At 40.2% G+C, this 22644-nt stretch overlaps 1 protein-coding gene across 1 annotated transcript in view; it reads right to left on the minus strand.

Annotated features, from left to right (window-relative positions):
* Positions 1–21924, minus strand: part of LOC107570485 (teashirt homolog 3-like) — a 41059-nt gene extending 19135 nt beyond the window's left edge. Inside the window, exon 1 of the mRNA XM_016256713.1 lies at positions 21859–21924. Within this exon, the coding sequence (XP_016112199.1) occupies positions 21859–21892 (34 nt within the window). The 5' untranslated portion in view covers positions 21893–21924. The remainder of the gene's footprint in view (positions 1–21858) is intronic.
* Positions 21925–22644: the final 720 nt, after the last annotated feature.

Here is a 22644-nt window from a genome sequence, read left to right on the forward strand (position 1 = left end):
GTTATAAATCTCCTAACTGTGATATTTTCAGAAATAGAAGTTGCGTTTTATCATCTGAAACGTGCTGCGGTTTATATTCCAAAGCCACTCATATAATGCAGAAACACTCAAGCAAGCAAAACACACGCAACGCGTGCACGTATTTGTACTGATGCAGAATGAGAGGACAGTAGTATAGCCTAGCGCATTTCACACAGGCTGCTAGATTCACTTTCGCCAGGAAGTCGTGTATGCCTAAGGTTGAAAATAAATTATGTTTATAGTGAATGCCCCTATGAATGGTTTTATTTTTACGATTTAGTTTTAATCCAAACGATGCGTGTGCTAAGTGAGTGAACATCAAAGATCACACAACAGAATTGCGCGCTCTCTCTCTCTCTCTCGTTCGCTCTCCCTAACGTTAAGTAACTTGTGCATTGTTTTACTTACTTGTTTTACTTACTACAAACTTTCCAGTGATGTCTGTGAGAAATATATATTCACACATCAAGCTCGCGCATCTGCACCGCTGCACGCTCAATCCACTCAGCGCGCTTTGTTTATCAGCTCGCGCACATCAGCTATACAGGCGTTAATACTGACTGTTTAACATTATATTCATATACTTCGTGGTAGACATCCTTAACTCCTTTCTGCTGTCTGTTGTTCTGTTGTTGGTGTTTCTTTGTCTGAATATGGCGCTTATCACATGCTGTGTGGTATCGGCGTTTGGTATCCGGGCATTTTAACGAGTACGAGTACAGGAGACCAGTATCGGGCCCAATACCGATACCAGTATCGTTATCGGTGCATCCCTAATTAGAAACACACCAGGCCAATGAATACATTGATCAAAATATAAATTTTTTATAAATTTTACATAAAGAAACCTCATATCACTGGCCAGGATGTCTAAGTACAATGTGCTGCAACAAATTGCAGTGAGTACCATGCTCTGTTAAAAAGAGACAGTCCCTTTATGAAAGTAATACTTAGATACGATTTCAATACTAATCATCCCTCAGCTATTCTGTACAGGACTATCTGAAGAACTAACATTGTGTGGATTGAAGGTACCGTCATTCCTACTTTTTTTAACCATGTATTTAGTGATATTTTTAGATCTTCAATCTTATTATGTTTAGTGCCCTAAAGCATCACTTTCTGATCTGTCACTGAGATGAAGAAACAGTCTATGACTTTTACACTGATGATTCTACATGCGTGAAAATACCAGTTGATTTTGGGGCAAAACTGATTAAATGTATTATTCAATTAAATTGATTAAAAGTAATTTTAATGTACTGTCTTTTTTTTTTTTTTTTTTATAACTTTATGGAACATGATCTTTATTTAATATCCTAATGATTTTTGGCATAAAAGAAAAATCCATAATTTTGACCCATACAATGTATTTTTGGTTATTGCTACAAATATACCCCAGCAACTTAAGACTGGTTTTGTGGTCCAGGGTCACATATAACCAAGCCAAACTTGTGTAACTAAAGTTGACTCCATCACATATATGATCTGTATTTCAGGATGTCACATTGGAAATCAGCAGTGACTGAGGCTGTTGTTTGAACGATGAGCGAATGTTCTCGAGGACATTCAGAAATCTGTGACTACAGCAGGTGTTTCCTGTACTGAACAGACGCTGAATGAACTTACAGCTCACCTGTGCCAGATAGTAATGAGGAAAAATTATATATTTGTCCATGTCCTGTCATATGTATTTAGACAAACAATTTTTTTTTTTACTGATTTAAATTTTATATTATGCTTTTTATAATATTTATTGATTAATTGATTGGTCAAATCGATTATAAAAATGGACCCAGATATGAACTCTAGTTAGTTCATAATCAGTCTAGTGTGTGTGTGGCTCTGTTGTCTGAAGCAGCTCTCAAAACAGACACCACAAACAATTACAAAGCAGGGGGAAGATGATCTCCAGCAAATGATCCACCCGCCTGCCTTTGTTATTCAGATGCGCTCCACTTGGAGAAGTCACATTCCTAAAGTACGGGGCAACCAGAGGTCAGAAACATCTACACAAACACTGGGAACTCCCAAGAGGCCGAAAGAGAGTGGGAGAGAGGGAGGGGTGATTGTCTTTGAATGAGTTTACATGTGTGCCTTACTGAGAATCTCTCAGTTTTGCTCAGTGACTTGTGCTGTTCCTCTTTCCTCTTTTAGTAATCCCTCCCATAACATGTATTTCCCTCCCTCTCTCTCTTCCCTCTGTCCCACTCAGAATCACAGGAGTGTGTCAGTCTCCCATTAGAGAGGGTTGCTGGGTAATGGGAGAGAACAGATCTGCCTTGCTGTGATCCCCAGGGCCTCACTCGGCTCGGCTACCACACACACACACACAAAACACATATTAACACCACAATATAAACATGGTTATGTCTGTGCACAAAGAAGAAAAAATATGTATGTACAGAAAATTTACATGTGACAAAAAATAAAAAAAGACAAATATGGAAAAACAATGCATTTTCAAAATCGACTAGACAGTGGCTTCCCTGAATGACTAGATGGCTAATAAGTCTGAAAAGGACAGTTCGCTCAAAATGAACATTGTGTGATTTTACTTTCTTCAGTGGAAAAATATTTTAAGAAAATTCTCTACTTTTTTGCCTAAACAATGGAAGTTAATGGTAACTGAGATGGTATGGTTTTTACAACAGTTTTCAAAATATATTTTAGGTTCAACAGAAGAAAGAAAGTCAAACAGGTTTGGAACAACCTGAGGCCGAGTAAATGATGAAATTATTTTCATTTTTGGTTGAACTATCCCTTTAAGGAACATTTTTTTTAGAGGGCTTTTACATAATACATGTTCTTGCATTTTTAATAGTTTGACTACTTTTAATTTGACATGCCATGATGGGATGCTCAGCGCAAGACATGACGCAACGACCAAAGACAATTCCTTCTGAATGTGTAACTGTAGCGGTGCTGCTTTAATGTGTCAGCTAAAACATGCTCCTAGCTCGCTAATTAAAGCCCCACACTTAAAATATCAAATATATATAGTGTATTTATAAATAAATCCATATATAAAAATCTCAACCTCACTTACGGACAAGTCATCCAACAAGCGGCAATCATGACCCATACCTCCCACAAACACACAAAGACAGAAAATAGACAAGATCTCTGATTTGAAACGAAAAAAAGTCAGTGTGTCTCTCCCACGTACACAAGACCTGAACTTGGCAGATATGTTAGGCAGCAAAATAATAGGCATTTTCCAACCCATAATGCAGAGTGTTAGCCGGTGGCAGTCCACTGATTTAGGTACTACGTCGAGACGTCAATCTGAAGGCCTTGGAAGAGAGAGAGAGGGAGAAGGAGGGGGGTGTTGAGATACACAGAGAGAGTAGGCCTGCAAAGCAAATACGAGTGAGATAGAGAGAGTGAGATGCTCCTAACGGGAGACATGCAGTCATCTAGTCGCTGGCTCTCTCCATTCAGCGTGTCACTGGGTATCCATTACCTGCCACTCTCCTCTGATCCCTTTGGACAGCTCTGATCAAAAGATGTCATTTGACCTACTCGCCCGCTTGTGCCAGCCCGCCGGGGTACGTGGTCTGCGAGTGCGGGGCAGGGAGGGGGCTGCCTCGCCCGTAAATAAAACGACATCATCGCTTCAGCGTCCCGTCATGTTCTCGGGCCGATTATGATAATAGTGGATCTGTCAGCACGTAAACGGACAGGGCAGACGTGGCGCTAATGCGCAGGATATAGCCTCTCTGCCTCCGCCGCCTTAGTTCCAGCTCCACTCTTTATTGGCTCGACTTTTCCCTCTCTCTCTCATTGGATGGCACCTGAGAAGCAAACCCCGCTTGTTGAGGATGTCAGGGTTAATCTGTTAGCATGGAGCCGGGCCGTGGAGGCAAACAGAAAGAGATCTGCCTTACTCTGATTTGGAGGCAGACAGGGCAGAGGGTGTAGATGAGCTGGGAGGGGACTGATTGTCAATGATATTGCTCATGTTGGAGAGTCCGCTGTCGGGCTGCGGGGCAGACGTGAAAACAGACACATAAACTAAACCACTCTGTTTACAGCCGTGTAGCCGTTCCCTGCCGCGCCGCCCTTGGCAGCAGGGCTGGGGGTCAGGTTTATTGTTCAGGAGGTGTAGTTAGAAAACAGATCCGAGATCTGTTTTACCTCAAGACAAAATATTATTTTCTGAATGACATTTTTTTCTATATCCAAAGAAATACACTAGTGCAGTACCGCTCTCCAACTACTGATGCATGACAGGAAATTAACAGTAGTTTGATTCTTGGGAAGTTAACACACTATTTTGTTTATCCCCGTTGACCAGAAAATTGCAGACATGCATATTCAGAGGGAGTGAAAGATGCTCTCTGAGTTTTGGCAGAGAAAAATGTCATTATGTCTTAGATTCGTTCATTCTGAGTATGTATGTGTCATCTTGGCGCAGCTGCTATGGGCTAATGTTCTGCTCTGTAAGAGTAAATGTTTGCTTCCATATGTGTGTGAAATACTGCATCTTTTCCTCTGAGTGTTCTTGATGTGAATGTTTTGTAAATTAATCACACTGTGGATAAAAATGTGCACACACACACAAAAGCTAATCAGTATGTCTGTTGTGAATTCAATAAGGATGAGGAAGAGTTACCACCTAGCATTGTATTTGCAGGATGGAACTCCACAGGGGAGCTCGGAGAACCGCGCCATGGCCATGAACCTCACAATAACACCACAATACAATCAATACCACACACACACTGCACACAACTCACGGATACAAACAAAAACCAAGGTTCCTGCAATAACCTGCAGCACAGAGACGCTGCTGCACACTACGAAAGGCTACGAAGAACCACAGTGTCACCTTATTAAAAAAAAAAAAAACAATCATAAATTCTGTGAATACTGCACATGTTCGGCCATGGTCTCCTCAGTAATCTGAGGCACAAACGGTACACACACCGCATTCCTCGCCTAACAAGAGGATGAGGAACTCTAAATGTCACAGATGTTCTGAAACACCTGCTTTGGAAGCCGAACTTACTCAAAAAAAACAAAACAATGAGAATCGAGACTGCTTAGCTTAAGGTCAGTTTTAAGGATTAAGAGGGCTTTAGTCATTTTTATTCATTTTAATTTAGCTTTTTCATTATGTATATGACTGAAGAGGGAGGACAGGAAGTGCAGGATCAGGATATGACACATGCTGGAGTTGCCTGCGTAAGAACGTCTCAGCTTGAGAAGTCAGAGCATGTGTGCTTTCTTTGAATTCTTTGATGTTTGGATTAAATGCATTTATTTGATTTTGTTTTGTTGTAATAATTCCATTTGTCAAGATCACATAATGTATCATTATCTTACTGATAACTTTCAAAACACGTCACCACCTTTCACTCCAATGGAATAAAAAAAAAAACAGCGAGACGAAGACAGACAGCATGAACACTCCCTTCTTCCTGAACAAATCTTTGTGTGAGTATGTGTGTGTATCAGGGAAGATAAAAAAGACTCTAAAGTTTGCCAATTTTTGCTTGATACCATCTTCTCCTCAGTCTCATGTTTTTTTTTTTCCCCCACTACCACTTCTACACTCTTTCCTTTCTTGCAGCACCTCCAAACAATAAATAAAGCATGTGTGTATGTGTGTGAGCACGGGCTCTGTTGATAATCCTCCAGAGCTGAAGCTTATCTGCATTGTAGAGAGGTGCGAGGCAGACAGTCCCTATAGCAGGTATTAATGTAGCGCAGTTCCCTGTGTCACGATGGAGAGATAAGCAAACACACAGCCACATCAGTCCCCAACACTCCAAACACACACACACAAAACATAGCCAGAGGTATAACAGATTGTTTTCCCCCTCAGCTTACAATAGAAACACATACATATATATATATATTTTTTTTTTTGTTGACAGAAATAAAGAAGTGTGCAGGCTATACGTTATTATGGTGAAAGAGTGATTTGTAATGGCTGCTGGGAGTGTTTGCGGTCACACAGTGGGACAGCTGTACGCCCAGATCTCTGACCCAACTGCTACACTCATGTGCAGCATGTATGCAATTCAATTACAGAGCCAAATATTAATCTGAGTCATTCAAAGCCTTCGTTTCACATCCACTCACACACACAGTAAAATACCTCTTGCTCAGACATGCATGTGTACTTAACTTACGGTAAAGATAAGCGGTCAAGATTGTCAGCGTCATAATATTTGTGGTTTTATACGCACAGCTGGGAGCACAGAGACGTACTCTGGCACACAAACTTTCCCCCCACTGAATTCCAGGGTTGGGTGACTGGATCGAGCCAGAGGAATTCATAAACAGTGGGGGCCTTATCAGCCGGGAGAGGGACATCCTCTCAAGCGCACAGCAGACGTGATGTGGACCGTGTCATCAAAAAGCGACACAGACAGCCGCAGGAGAGGGAAGGAGTGAATTGCACTTGGATTTTTTCTTAAATAAAAATACAACAAATATGTTAAAGAACAGCAAGAAGGAAAATATGTCAGAGGCATAAAAATAAATACAATTAGAAACTCAAAATAACTACACAAAATATGCATTAATGTATGCAACAAATAATAGTAGTTTAATAATAACACTAATTTTCCTATGTTCTAAAAATAATTTTAGCACAATAATTTAAAAAAATAAGTATTCTTTTTAGTATTAGTTAAGTATTCATTTTAACCCACTTTTGGATAAAGAATTAATTATAATTTTTCTTTCTTTTTAGAAAAAGAAAGTAGCTCTGTAGCTCACAGATGTGATGGCGGGGGACTTCAAGGCCATATCTAAATGTATGCAAGCCTTGTATACAAATGTATAAGACTTAAAGTACCACAGCAGCCCCCTGAAGTAGGGATGCAACGATCATATATTTTGTTGGTACGATTATTGTCTGAGGAATAATCACGGTTTTACGATTATGACGATTATTATGCATTTATTCATTTCCCAACATTACTAATGTATAAAATCACATGAACACTCTTTAGATATTAAAGTGTAATTTATTGCTGGCTTTTGAAACAGAAATAACACAGTAACCAACAATACAGCAAAACATAATAACATACAGACAAACAAAAGTCCATCTCTCCCTTTGGAATTAAAAAAGGTGACCTCTGCTCTGTCAACATCCATGAAAATATTTCCCTTTTGAAAATAACAAATGGAAATAGATCGCAAACGTATTTAATGTTTTCAGTTTGTACATTCTTTACATTTCTTTTGGACCTGGGGTAGAGACTTTGGATATTACTGCGTTTTAGTGTTTTGACTGGACTCTCAGTCTGCACCTGAATGAGAAGATTAGAGCGACTCTTTTATCTGACAATGACTAACCAAACACTACTTACAACATACAGCACCACGGACACTAACTCATGTTTCAACTAGCATGCGGCAAAAGTGCCATAATAGTGTTTTAAAAACCCTTTATTATCTTTCTGAGCCAAAACATTAAAATGATATGCAGGACAATTGCTGTGTGAAATCTGAAATCTACAATAAACTTTTATATGAACGCAATATTTGGGAGAACGCTTTGGTTTAGGAGGTGAACGCATTGTTCGGGGTCTTATCTATACTGAAATGATGGAGAAAACAAGCGAGAGAGAGAGAGACAGACAGAGACAAAAAGACAGGCCCATGGGAGAGCTGCTGCTGGAGGCAACATGACCTCACATTACCTCAGAGACATGTAGGTGCAGGAGACACTGCTGTCTAACCAAGTGAACAGAGACTAAAGCACAAACACTCCACACACTATGTTTCTGCAAATTATTACATGGCTCTCCAGAATACTTGATTCGGATCAGTCAATGCAGGCATTCTGTGGGCAGATATTTTTGGATAATGACAGCTAAACTGTATAATTGACCGTCTGTCTCTACATTATACCAGCTTACACCACACAACCAACAGACATTTACACACAATATTGTGACAGTAATAAAACCCAAATTAATAATGTAAAAGAATTAGATGAAAAGGTTAATGACATAAAAGTGATAAAGAAAGAGAAAAATTGTGAAAAAGCTGGTCTAAAACATTTTTTTCTGTTGGAAAAAAACTTTACATTTAACCACCAATTAAAAAAGATAACATTTTACATACATCTTAATTACGTGTAAGTGTTCACATCATAGTCATTAATAAAAAAAAACGTTTTTCTGTAAATAAAGAATAAAACAGATAGATGATAGATAGATAGATAGATAGATAGATAGATAGATAAATAGATAGATAGATGTGAATTCAAGTCACTGTATGCATAAATTGCATTTTCATATAATTTTGAATCAATTAATAGGGAGAACAAAAAAATGAGCATTATGTCATTGACCCAAACTTTCTGCATTATACGAGTGACTGACCCTGCGTAGGTGTCGATAAAGCTGTCCTGAGGTACCCAGCACGCGGTCACTCATTATTCTGAACTGCAGGGCTGTTTGTCTCTCGCTGTATCTGAATAACATTAACACACTATAAGTGTGTGCACGTGCATTTCAACAGAGACATCTAGCTAGAGTTAAAGGCACACCGTGTAGGCCTGAGGCTTTGTGGGAAAGTCGCAGCGCGTACACACACACACTCAGAGGCACACAGGAGAGCGAGCGACATGGATTTGAAGAGGAACACTTTTAAGTACGCGTTTGTAGCATTTGCTCGTATCAGAGCGAGGTACTCAACCCTTTCATGTGGTTCCTCTCTCTCCCCTCACTCACTCTCATCTCCGCCAGCCCTTTTGTTATTTTTCTCCCCTCTCTCTTTCTCCTCCGATCTCTTTTAAATTAATTACAAACTGGTCTAGTGACGGAGAGAACAAGCTTTATCTTCCTCTGCTCCACTCCCTTACTGTGTCGAGAGAGTGAGACTGAGTTAAAGAAAGAGAGAGAGAGAGAGAGAGAGAGAGAGAGAGGACATGCCACACGCTAGTGCTTTCCTCCTGCTCCACTCTCTTCCTTTCCCTCGTTTTCTTCCTCTTCACAGGCAACCCTGAGCAAGTGCTAGCAAGGGTCATATCTTTTTAATTATCTTTCTTGCCTTTGATTAATTATTCCGTCTGACAATAGCATGTTTCTAATGCTTTTCACCTGCCCGTCTTGATTGACAGTGCCTCTGTCTGAGTCAAAGCAAACAGCTGCTGCCATTATTGCCTAGCAACCAGGAGGTGATGGATGAGACCCAGAGATGGATGGCCACAATAAATCATGTCTCCTGCTATAAAACTGGAAAAAAAGAGGTAGAGCAAGGGAGGGAGAGAGGGGTACTAGGAAGGGGAATAAATAGAGCATACAAAAACAAAACAACCTATTCTCTCCATCCTGTTCTTGCTTTCCCTCACGCACTTATGTTTTTCTCATGTGCTCTCTCTCTCTCTTTCTCTCGCTGCAATGGGTTTGAAGCTCTCTTAACAGTTTGACCCAAGCTTTCAACCTCTCTCAGAAGGGTGCAGCTCAAAAGTGGGGTTTGCAGGGGCAGATGAAGCCCATAGGGCTTTTTACAGATGTAGACTGCTGAAACCCAAACGCTCGAGGAGTTCATCATAGGGTGGGGCCTGTCATGAGTTGGGACACGTTCTAGGTGCTGGAAAATTCAAGAAAAATGAATTCAAGTACACCCACCACGTCCAACAACGAGTCTGAAAAGCAAAATAATTAATCAAACCCATATCAATGCGGCCGAGAGCGTGATCTCACGTCAATGGCCGCGTAGTCCGCTACTGCAACAATGGACAAATATATCAAGCATTGTTGAGCACTCAACTGCCACCGCCAGAGAAGACAAGAATCTGACCAGCCCATGAACTGCAGGCACACCGCGAGAGTGCGCCGTTAACCGAATTATCAGATGCTTATAGATACTGTGAAAATATGATTCGGACAGATCTCATCTTACAGTCACAAAAGAGATGGAGGAAAACATGGAAGAAATGTTTTCATTAACGCGGGCTGGGTGCGGACGACCATATGCGATTTGAGCGCTCAGATATGCGTTTCGTTTTCTGCTTTCGTTAAAGGTCGGCTTCATTTCCTGCTAATGAAGCCCAGCTGTTCCCGCTCTTTTCGGGTCCATGACGACAATGGTCACCTCGTTCCTGAGGGGCTGTCGACAAAACTTTACGACCTCAATGAAAAAACATTTCAGCGCACGGGGAGGAAAACAAAAATGGAAAAAAAGAGTTAGGGTTACCTAGGTTACAGTGCCACGGTGATAACAAACAAAAACACTTTGCGTTTTGTTTTCAAGCGTCGCCACCCCTCGTTTTATTTTTGCCCTTTCAGGCGCAAAAAAACGGGTAGTGAGTGGTTGAATGAGTGAGCAAAGGAGTTTGGCTCCTCTGGTATCTGGTAACGAACAGTGCAAGAGCTCAGCCCATCCATCAGAGGAAGCCCATGTCCTGCTCTGAGCTCTCTCTTGTTCCCTCTCTCTCTCTCTCTCTGAGCCCTGCTCAGGTTACAGCTTTACACGGCCAGTCTAAATAATATTCAAAATGATGAATGACATGGCCAGCCTTGTATCCATCATCAATTTCTTTTTTTAAGGAGCATCCATCTTCAGTAATGCTCCTTTGAATCATGGGAAAGCGAAAAAGCTCCAATGCACTCATGCAGGCCCCTGGAGAGGCAGAAGGAGGGACAGGAGGAGGGAAGAGGGAGGGTAGGGGATGGTGGATTTGGGTTCTGACTGATACCTGACAGCCAGAAGTGTGCACGAACACTTGTAGGCTAACTTATAAAACCTGCAACTTCCTGTGACCTCAATAAATACAAACTTCTGTAAGTATGTCATAAAAAAACATCCACAAACATAAAAACATAGGAATTCTGGGGAAGGATTTGAGTGGTATTGTTAGTGGACCAACTGGAGCCATGTCTCCCCCTCATCCGCTATCCCCTCCCCTGGCTGTGCAGAACCATTGGTGGCGTGGAGGCAGTGGCAATTCTCCGAGGGGGGGACGGCCCCTAACACTGGGCTCCTTGGCAAGGGCCTGTTTGATAAATGACACATGTCATTCTGTCAGGAGAGAAGGGTGGGTCCATGATGTATGACCGTACTGAGGAGCTGGGGAAATCGACGGTTTGGCATGGAGCGCCTCTCTCTCTCTCCTTCATTCTCTCAGTCCCGCTTTCCGGGTTCAGGACGGCATCAAAAAGGCCGGTGTTGTATCGGTGCGTGTGGGAGCCAGAGAACCGGCTGGCTTTTCTTTTTTTTTTTTCTCTCTATTGCTTCATCTCACTTTCTTTCTCTCATACTATCCATAAAAAAAGGAAGAGGCAACAGGCCAACGAAGGAAAGAAAGGGGAAAAAATATGTATGAGCAAGAAACCGACAAGTCCTAAAAATCCTGGCTCCGAGTAGTGCAAGAGGGCAAGGGTATCAATCAAAGTCAACTTCAGCAACAACGCGACTACTATTTCAAATAAAAACTACATACGGCAGACAAATGAACTGAGCATAGAAACGAAACCCGAAACGGCTCACCGACCAACAGACCGAAACTCTCTCCTCATCCCTTCTTGTGTCTCCTCAAAGGCAGGCTTCGACTCACCGTGCCTTTACTGTAAAAATCGTCTTCTCTTTTTCCTTCCTCTATCTCATGCTCTTTTCTTTTTTAACACACTGGCAGTGGGGGCCTGACATCTGCAGAGTGCATTTAAAGAAAAAAAATGTGTCAAGGAAGCGTGATCCCCCTCCACCCTCTCTCTCTCTCTTTCATTAGCTCACTGGCAGGGTGGCACTTCTCAAGCTCATTACAGCCAGAGGATTTATGGTGCCGAACCCAATGGTGGAGAAAAGGCATCTGTCAATAATTGCAGGGAGCAGCGCACACACATGCCAAAATCTTTACTGTCTAGTCCCTGCCCCCAACTAACTCTCCCTCTGTGTCATTTTCCCGGCCTCCCTCGGCACGTCCCCATCGCTCTTCGACATGACAGGGATTACTTCCACGCACCCATATTTCACTGGAACTCTCAGAGTTGCGTGTAGCTGCCAGAGTGGACCGACCTCATGGATACACACACAAAGAACTACAGTATCGCTCAGAGTGGGACAGAGCAGGAAGGCGGGGCAACTCAAGCAGATGGAAAGAGTGCGGGCCGTATGATTCATTAGTACTGTGATACTCAGTGCCACCTCTGTGCAAGGCTAAGCTAATATCCCTCACAGTACCGGGCAGGGTAAAAATAGTCATCTACCACAGCCAGACACACAGATCCCAGAAACCCTCTTCATTTCCTGTCTCCTCCCAGATTCCCCCGCCGGAAGAGGTGTGGGCCACGAGAGCAGCAAATCATGCAGCGTGGCCGAGAATCTTGACCAATCGTCAGCGTGAAACAACAAATAGATTTGGAGGTGTATTCTGGGTGTCATCGGGAGGGCTCAGTGTTCATTATTGATCGGTAAAATAAACAAGAATCTGCAAGATGCGCATACGGAGCTGATCAACACTTATGCTTTCTCCGTGGGAACTGCTTTGTAAAACAGGTTCAACAATCACGGTGCATGTAGTTCCAATTCTCTCAACAACATAGGAAATAATCAACAAACTACAGCTCACAACCATTCTGAACTAAAACTATTTAAACTTTTCATCAAATCAAAACACAGAAACATTGAAGGGGAACACAAACATTTAGACATATTTATTTTTCTTGTACTTTTTGATGTGTAAATGGCAGATAAGCTACTCAATGTTTAGTTTAAATGTCACTAACAATGCTTAATTTATTTTCAATTTGTGTGACTCACTTTGAAAAAATAGTCAAAACTGGAATGACGTCCTTCCTTATTTCATATTATTATTTAAAAGATCAATAGACTTTTATTTAAGCAGAATAAAAAGACAATGGATCATAAACCCATAAGTCAAGAAGCAAATTTACACAGTGTCAAATTTAACAAACACCAAAGGCCTAATATATATTATTTATGTCCACTGTATTCAGCACAGCAAGTTATTTCAAACCACATATTTTAATGGTATATAGAGCTTCACATTAATGTGTGCAAATGACAGTATTTAATACAAAACAATAGCCTATACAGTATGTGACCCTGGACCACAAAACCAGTCTTAAGTGTAATTTTTTTTTTATTGAGATTTCAAATAATATATGATATATTATATTATATATATATATTATATAATAAAAAGCTGAATAAATAAGCTTTCCATTGATATATGGTTTGTTAGAATATGACAATATTTGGCCGAGATACAACTATTTGAAAATCTGGAATGAAGTTCTTAGCCAAGCATATTACTAATCAAAAATGAAGTTTTGATATATTTATGGTAGGAAATTTACAAAATATCTTCATGGAACATGATATTTAATGATTTTTGGCATAAAAGACAAATCTATCATTTTGACCCATACAATTAGGGATGCAACGATTATAGATTTTGTTGGTACGATTATTGTCTGAGGAATAATCACAGTTTTACGGTTATGACGATTATTATGCATTTATATATTTCCCAACATTACTAACGTATAAAATCACATGAACACTCTTTAGATATTAAAGTGTTATTTATTGCTGGCTTTTGAAACAGAAATAACACAGTAACCAACAATACAGCAAAAAATAATAATAAAAAAGACAAACAAAAGTCCATCTCTCCCTTTGGAATTAAAAAAGGTGGCCTCTGCTCTGTAAACATCCATGACAGAATTTCTATTTTGAAAATAACAAATGGAAATAGATCGCAAAAGTATTTAATGTTTTCAGTTTGTACATTCTTTACATGACTTTTTAGACTTTGGAAACATGGTGAAAAAAATATTGTTGGTTTTTACTTATGAATAATACTACAACAGGGATAGTAAATAACAACGTTAATGAAGAACGTGCATTATCCCTTATGTATTCGCTCTTTAGCAGGAGTTTTTTTACAGCAATATTTAAATGACACCCTGGTCACTCTTGGTGTACCCACAATGGTCCCACACTATGGACAAGCATTTCTCTGGTGAAATAAAGCTTTGCTGTTTGGTTCCTCTGTCACAGTTCATCTAATGCATGTAGTAGCCTCCGTGCCTCTGATAAGCACCCCATTTTAAGCTTGCACTGCTAGTGTACCTTTTTTCGTTTTGCGCAAGCTGCAACAGTTCCGTTCCGTGTAACAGAAACACTCGGTTTAGCGGAACCTTTACGATTAATTAACCGTGACGTTTTAAAGCGCGGTTAATCGCGAAACCGGTTAATCGCTGCATCCCTACATACAATGTATGTTTGCCTATTGCTACAAATATACCCATGCTACTTATGACTGGTTTTGTTCTCCAGGGTCACATATTTTATTGACAATGCCTTGTATTCTTCAACAGAAATACAAATGTATTTCTATTTTAATGTAGAGCTGAAATAGCACAATTGTAACTGATAAAATGAATGATAATCAATCATTTAAAAAAATGAATGATAATTCATGATAATCAATGATAATCAATCATTTAAAAAAACAAACAATGAATTTAGTTATCCGTTAGGGATTTGAGTTGTGCACGGAGAACCTCCATCAAAAAAGTCACTTTAAATTAGTGAGAAAACTAAATAAATAAAAAACCCAACATACAATGTATTGTATTGCAATGTGCTTACTGCTTACAATGTAATACAATACAATGTACTTGCATTACATTTTATATTATATTCTTATAATGCAAGCATTTTCTATTTTGCAAAACAATATGAACTAACAGCAGGCGAGCGATTACCGTCGGCATAAAAGTTAAAATGTGTCTGCATTTAGGTCAATCACACTTAAAAGAAAGGGAGGGATCAAAACAATATTCACTTTTAAACAGTACATTTAAGTGACAGTTCCGTTCCGTGTAACAGAAACACTCGGTTTAGCGGAACCTTTACGATTAATTAACCGTGACGTTTTAAAGCGCGGTTAATCGCGAAACCGGTTAATCGCTGCATCCCTACATACAATGTATGTTTGCCTATTGCTACAAATATACCCATGCTACTTATGACTGGTTTTGTTCTCCAGGGTCACATATTTTATTGACAATGCCTTGTATTCTTCAACAGAAATACAAATGTATTTCTATTTTAATGTAGAGCTGAAATAGCACAATTGTAACTGATAAAATGAATGATAATCAATCATTTAAAAAAATGAATGATAATTCATGATAATCAATGATAATCAATCATTTAAAAAAACAAACAATGAATTTAGTTATCCGTTAGGGATTTGAGTTGTGCACGGAGAACCTCCATCAAAAAAGTCACTTTAAATTAGTGAGAAAACTAAATAAATAAAAAACCCAACATACAATGTATTGTATTGCAATGTGCTTACTGCTTACAATGTAATACAATACAATGTACTTGCATTACATTTTATATTATATTCTTATAATGCAAGCATTTTCTATTTTGCAAAACAATATGAACTAACAGCAGGCGAGCGATTACCGTCGGCATAAAAGTTAAAATGTGTCTGCATTTAGGTCAATCACACTTAAAAGAAAGGGAGGGATCAAAACAATATTCACTTTTAAACAGTACATTTAAGTGAGGTTTTAAATCTTAAATACAAAACGTAATGATATTTTTACATAAACAGTAAATTTGACTTCATTACAGAAAAAAGAGCATTACTTTGTTCAGATTATGGTCAATACAGTCAAAGGAGTAAATGTGTTCCTGCAAAAAGAAGAATTCTTTTTTTTACCAAAACATTTTTACCAGTTGATACTTTGTGGATCGGTATTTTTAAGGTTATTTCGACTGTCCTGCTGCTTTCAAACTGTGAAATTGCTTTATTTTGTAACCTTTAGCAATGTTATAAAAATGTTTGCACAAAGAGTCTATCATAACTTTTTCATTTAAATGTTTAGTTTTGAAATGTTGTTGTATGCATTTGTCATTTTTTAACTGCTGGATGAGAGCAGTGGCCAAGATACAGAATATCTGATCAGCCGATGAATCTAATCAAAAAAAAAAAAAAAAAGAAATGTTTGTCACAATAGTTGTTAGCTAGAGCGTGTGTAAAAGCTAGTCACACAAAAACAACAGAATCACCCTGCACTCTCATTAACCCTGCTGCAGTCACCATTCATCATCATATCTTCACCAAACAATCTCTGGAAAAGAAGGGATGAAAAGAAAGGAAAAGTGAGAAGGAAACAGAGAAAAGAGAGATAGTAAGGGGGTAGAAAGAGGGAAAAATGAGGGAAGGATGCAGCCTTGTGAGCCAATTTAAGAAATAAGTGCTGATGCATCAGCTATTGACTGTGTGAACGCTCCTGATAACGCTCAAGGCGAAACTGTGAGGGAAATGACAGCATCTACCGCCTGCAATAAACTGCAGCCCGCGAGACCAAGGGAGCCCTAATTGACAGCTGTCAAGCTAATGGGAGCCATGACGGAAGATTCTGGAAAAAAATTCTGTTTATCAACCATCAACCCTGGTGTGGATCCACAGGGAGGAGAACTTGCCCTCCCTCCCTTCTCTCTCTCTCACTCTGTTTGGCTGTTAGGTTATTCAGCTTTTTCCCTTAACCCCCCTCCTTCTTTCCTTCATTCTTTCTCTCTCTTTCTCTTCGTTCCTGTGCTTTTTCCCCGCCTCTTCTGCTCTGAAAGAGGCGGAGGACAGCCATAACTAATCATAGTGTCAGTTGGCTGCCTGGGAGCGCAGGGTTTGGGCCAGAGCAATGTGAAGAGGACGAAGACTCAGGCCCCATAATCCACACACACACACACACACACACTGCTGAAGAGACACCTACACAGCGCCAAATGCAGTCCTCTGTCCAACCACTGTGTAAATAACACTGTGCGACGACAACAATTCATAATTTCAGTGTAACAATATATCTAGCAGGCAAAGTAACAAGCTGCTCCCTCTCCTGCTAAAATGACCATCTAGTAATTACGAAATGGTTCATTCATAATGCTGTCAGATAAGGAAAACTGATACAGAAATACTCAAATACCTATTAAAGAGCTGCAGATGATATTTAATTAGATCTGTTAGATTTGAAAATTTTACTCTCATTACATGCAAAACATCTAGATTAAAATTATATCCGTCTGGGTGTGCATTAGTATGCAAACTTTTGATTAATCATTTTGTGAATTAAATAATCGTATATATTAAACTAAAAAAAAATAAAAATCCATTCATTTGAAAATGTAATTCTGGACAGTGGTGTACATGACAATTTTCTTTTTTCTTGATAATGCATATGATTATCATGACTAGGTTTTAATAAGGATAATTAACATAATCAAGTCACCATGATGTTTCATTATAATTTAAGTAATTAAATTGCAGCAGGGGAAGAAAAAAAAATAAAACCTTGAACCAAAGTGGACAACTCTTAATTTGCAAAGAAATCAAAAGACATTACCGATAAACAGAACGAAACTTGAAAACTTCCACACCGCCAACTATTTTGATATTCTTTCTGAGACTTTGTCTATACTAATCATAACGAACCCTATGTGCTTCATAAAAGCATACGTGTGGGTGATGATTATGTTCATGTGACCGTATTTATAAGCCCTTTTTTTCCCCGTATTTTTTGTGTGTTCCCCACATGATCACACGTATGCAACGCTCCACATCCTCGCCAGAACAGGCTTTGAGTTTGATTAATCATTGCTTCCTGTCTGCAATCAATCAAACACACACAAAATCACAGAAATCGGCTCCTTTCCCCAACGGCAATCCATCTCAGCGCAGCCTCCGTTAAATTCGTCACAACCCAAATCATATTTAGCCGCTCTAAACACAATGCTGAGAGTTAGCATTTATTCTAACGCAGATAAACTAACTTTAAACATGCTATGAACACTATCATAATGACCAATGTCAACATTATTATCTGTCTTCATACATCAAATCCGCTCGGTTTAAATGCATGTACAGAGATTACATTTCACCAAACTAAGAGCCGAGACCGACACATTAACCAGGAAACTGTAAGTATCAACACTTAGGTATTGAGGGCACGGTGTGCTTTACTTTCATATTATAAAACGAGATGGGCAAAGAGATGGCTGGGGGAAAAAGTTTGATGTTCTCTTCGACTCCCCAAAACAATAGATTTTTTTGGTCTGGCAAAAGCTTTGTAGCCTGTGAACAAAAACATGATGTGTAGTGCTGTGTCTGTCTGTTAGAAAGAGAGATAGATAGAGTAGACTGAACAAATGGAGAGCAGGCAATTTTTCCCCACAACAAATAAAATAAAAAAATTCACGACAAAGGTGTGCGTGAGCCCGTGACGCACTTCCACAACACAATTTTTCTGTGCCTTTTGATTCTGTTTTGTCACCTCACCACTCTTATTGTTCTTAGTCTCTTGACCATTAAAAGCCCTTTATTCCAGCCAACATGATTACCCAGGTACCCCGGCTCATTTGTCACCTGCAGCAGCAAATTGAGTTAGTGCACCAACTAAAGGCATGGAGGACTGTGTAATATCAACTTGATTACATCAAACTAGCTGCAAACCTAATTGGGCTGGATGACAGTGTGCGGAGCTTGTCATCTCCAATCATTAGGCCTGTCAGGAATCCATCAGCTTTACAGCTAATTAGGTGAACACTAATGAAGCTGGCAAAACAACTTTTCTTTTTCTACGGCTGAGCGGGCCTTCCAGACTTGGTGGGAGGAGGGAGGTAGGGAGAGACAGAACGAGGGAACGAGAAAAAGAGAGACAGAAAATGTGAGGGAGGGCGAAATTTTCTCATGCAAAGCTCAAGGTTGCAGGGGACTGGATTTCCCAAAGTTCCTAATCAAGGCCCATCATCTGCCATCTTTCCTTTGCTCTTTCCATCACGACGGCGCAATCAATTTGTCATCACTCTTTGTATGCCACAGTGCAGTCGTCAACCTTATAACTTGCAGCTGTGAGGGCTGCTGGGAGGGGGGGGAGGGATGGAGTGAGAAGAAGAGGGAGAGACGAAGGGGAGGGGCATTGGTTTGAAGAAAGGAGAGAGGGAGTTAAAAAAGAAATAAATAAAAAAAAAAATCACAGGAAGTTGCCTCATCTAAAGAGAGAGAAAAAAGGCTCTCAGCCTGCTCTTGTATTTGTCTTCATCCGCTCATCAAAGGCATAAATGCCTGATTTTTTTCTCTCTCACTCTTCTAAAAATGAGAAGCCTCTCAGTCACCCTTGTTCCCCTCCTCCTTCCTTCCCTCTACCTCTGCGCGTCCATTAGGCAAAAGCATTTTGATAAAGTAAAGCACAAGCCTATCGTATTGGGAGAGGAGAGGAGGAGAGGGGGGGACAAAATGAGAGCACTCACTCTGCCAACTTCTGATTGACCATTAGAGCTATTGATGAATGTGGCTGTCAAAAGAGAGACAATTAAATCAAATATGAAACAAAGTTGCTTTGACGGGTCAGACTGATGGAGCAAACCATTCTTCCGTCTCCAGATTAGGTTATTAGTTTTGTGTATGTATGTGTGTGTATATTTGGTTTATGAGGACACAAATGTGTATAATGACATGGGTACTACAACATAAGCATGGTTTATGAGGACACAAATGTGTCCCCGTAAAACAAAAGGCTTAAAAAACATACAAAACTGTTTTATGATATTCAAAATTTGCCAGTAGTTTTCTGTAAGGGGTAGGTTTAGGTGTAGGGTTGGTTTAGGGTGACAGAAAATACAGTTTGTACAGTATAAAAAAACATTACGCCTATGGAGAGTCCCCGTAAACCACAAATGCAAGTGTGTGTAGGACTGTAGGTGTGCCCTTTATTGGACCGTTCATGAGTGCATTGTACTCCAGTGATATTTGTATGCGTGCAAGAGCGTCAGTGTTGATCAAACAGTACGGATCTGTTCTTGACAATTCACATGCCTTATGCATAAATATTTAACTGTATGCAACTGTTGAATCTGATTGTCAATGGTCTGCCTATTTTTATTTAGATAAGATCTTCACCTGAAAAAGTGTAAGCGGTAAATATTTTGCAGTCTATCGTAAACTAACAGTGCGTAATTCATCCATGAATAAACAAAGGCTTCCAGTGTCTCCCAGTAAAGTTTAGACAAGGATTCAAAAATCACAAGATGTAAGTATTCCAGTTTTTAATCAAAACAGTAACTACTTTTAAAGTGGCTACAATGTAGGCCTAAAAAGACGTTAGTAACCGTTAAGCTGACAGATTTCTATTTTTGTTTCTCTGACTACATCATTTTTCCTTGTTACAAATTTGTCAACTAACAATCAAAATGTCATAAGGTATCCCATGACGTTATTTTTAGACAGTTCATAAAAAAAAAAACAGTTTTAGATGTCGCCTATCCTTATTCAAACGGTCTGTTTTTTTCATGTTCCTCGTATTTGTGGCCTTTGAGCAGCGGAAGTAAATGTGGCCTTGTACCCGGCCTATGTACAAAAATAGAAAAGCAGCAATTAAAGATGTTTTAATGGGAGGTTGTCAGAGCAGACGTGACGTCACGGGGTTGTGGCATTGCCATGGAGAGTGATTTATTGATGTTTATCAGGAATGAATAGATCAAAGAGCAGCCGGATGACAGGCAATCAATCAGCCGTCAAATCAAAGATGGCAATTGTCCATTAAAGGCTCTTCTAGACCCCTCGTGAGTCGGCTACAAAATAATCTTTGAGTCTTTCCCAGAAACGGAGAGGAGGGATAAAAAAAAAAAAGAAAAAAAAAAGAAGTTGGCTTTTTGTGATCAAATGTTTTCGCACAAAAAAGCCAAAAACAACCAAGGCCGGCATCAAAGAGTCAGCTGCCACCCAAGCCCTTTTTTTTCCTGCGCTTCTTTATAGATCTCTAATGCATGGAGTCAATATCTACGCCCTAGGAGGAAAGAGAGGGGTGTAAAAGAGAGAACAATCAAAAAGACTTATAATCGACTCAGCTTCAGCTGCATGGGAACGGACCAAAGTGCAAAAACTATGCGAGTAGAATAGCCAGTATTCACGTGAATAAAGTTAAACATTATTATTCAGCCAGTCGACTACTGTGCTTAAAGGAAATGTCACTATGAGGCCTCAAACGCTCTTCTACACTAGCATTACAAACTACAAAAGAAAACCTTTCCAAAAAAAAAAAAAACTTTTTTCGTATACAGGTCATTTCGCTAAGTAAAGGAGCAGTGGATAATTCCAGATCATTCACACACACACACACACACACACACACACAGTCTGGTCAGCTATCCTTGTGGGGACTCTCCACAGGCGTAATGGTTTTTCTACTGTACGGTCTGTATTCCATTCTATATTCTATATTCCATTGCCCTACACCAACCCTACACCTAAACCTCACAGGAAACTCTCTGCATTTTTAGATTTTCAAAAAACTTAATTCTGTGTGATTTATAAGCTTTTGTACCCGTGGGGACCACAATTTAGGTCCCCACCGTGACACGAGTCCCCATGAGTCTGTGTGTAGTCAGGTTTAAGTCCCCACCAGGATATATAAACCAGTACACACACACACACACGCACACACATCTCTGGTCAGCTATCCTTGTGGGGACTCTCCACAGGCGTAATGGTTTTTATACTGTACAAACTGTATATTCTATTGCCCTATACCAACCCTACCCCTCACAGGAAACTTTCTGCATTTTTACTTTCTCAAAAAACGAATTCTGTATGATTTATAAGCTTTTGTACCCATGGGGACCTCAATGTAGGTCCCCACCGTGACACCAGTCCCCATGAGTCTGTGTGTATTCAGTTTTAAGTCCCCATCAGGATATATAAACCTGTACACACACACACACACGTTCAGTGATACTATGAAAATAGTGCAAAACAAATATACAAAAAAAATACAGAGGTGACGAAGAGCAAATGAGGAAGAAGAGGAGCCGTACCTGCAGAGCGCCGGGGCGCTTGCTGTTTCCTCCGTGGCATGTTTCTCTTTCAGGGGGTTTTTTCAGGAGCCCCTGAGATCCCGAGAGCTGCTCAGCTTCTGCTCTGAGTTCAGTGATACTATGAAAATAGTGCAAAACAAATATACAAAAAAAAAATGCAGAGGTGACGAAGAGCAAATGAGGAAGAAGAGGAGCCGTACCTGCAGAGCGCCGGGGCGCTTGCTGTTTCCTCCGTGGCATGTTTCTCTTTCAGGGGGGTTTTTCAGGAGCCCCTGAGATCCCGAGAGCTGCTCAGCTTCTGCTCTGATACACGGCACCTGGGGCGCTTTCACACGCCTGACATGTATCGGCAGTGTTCAAACCCAAAAATCAGACGGCAAGATCTGAAGAGGATGAAGACGAAGCGGGATTTCCCCCTCTTTCCTCTTTCTCTTTCCCCCCGCGCGTCTTTTGGATTTGACGGAGAGTCGAGCCGTTACAGTGGGGAGGAAAACCGCTCGTGCCTCAGTGCGAGTCTCTCACTCCGCGCTGGAAGCTGCAACAGGCAAGCTTAAAGGAAAACGAAATGATCGCGTCACTCAAAGTCGGCAAACAGAGGCAAACATCAAGCACTGTCACATTAACTCCTTCCATCTCGAATGGGTTAGCTAGCTCGTGTCATGTGGGTAGGCATATGCCTCTCTCTCTCTCTCTCTCTCTCTCTGCCTTTCTCCCTACCGCAGCCAAACCCAATACACTCTAATAGTAAAAGTAGCAGCTCACGAACACAACACTGTAGAGTTGCAATGACTG

This window comes from Sinocyclocheilus grahami, unplaced genomic scaffold (assembly GCF_001515645.1).
Source record: "Sinocyclocheilus grahami isolate Dianchi unplaced genomic scaffold, SAMN03320097.WGS_v1.1 scaffold1464.1, whole genome shotgun sequence".
Classification (NCBI taxonomy): domain Eukaryota; kingdom Metazoa; phylum Chordata; class Actinopteri; order Cypriniformes; family Cyprinidae; genus Sinocyclocheilus; species Sinocyclocheilus grahami.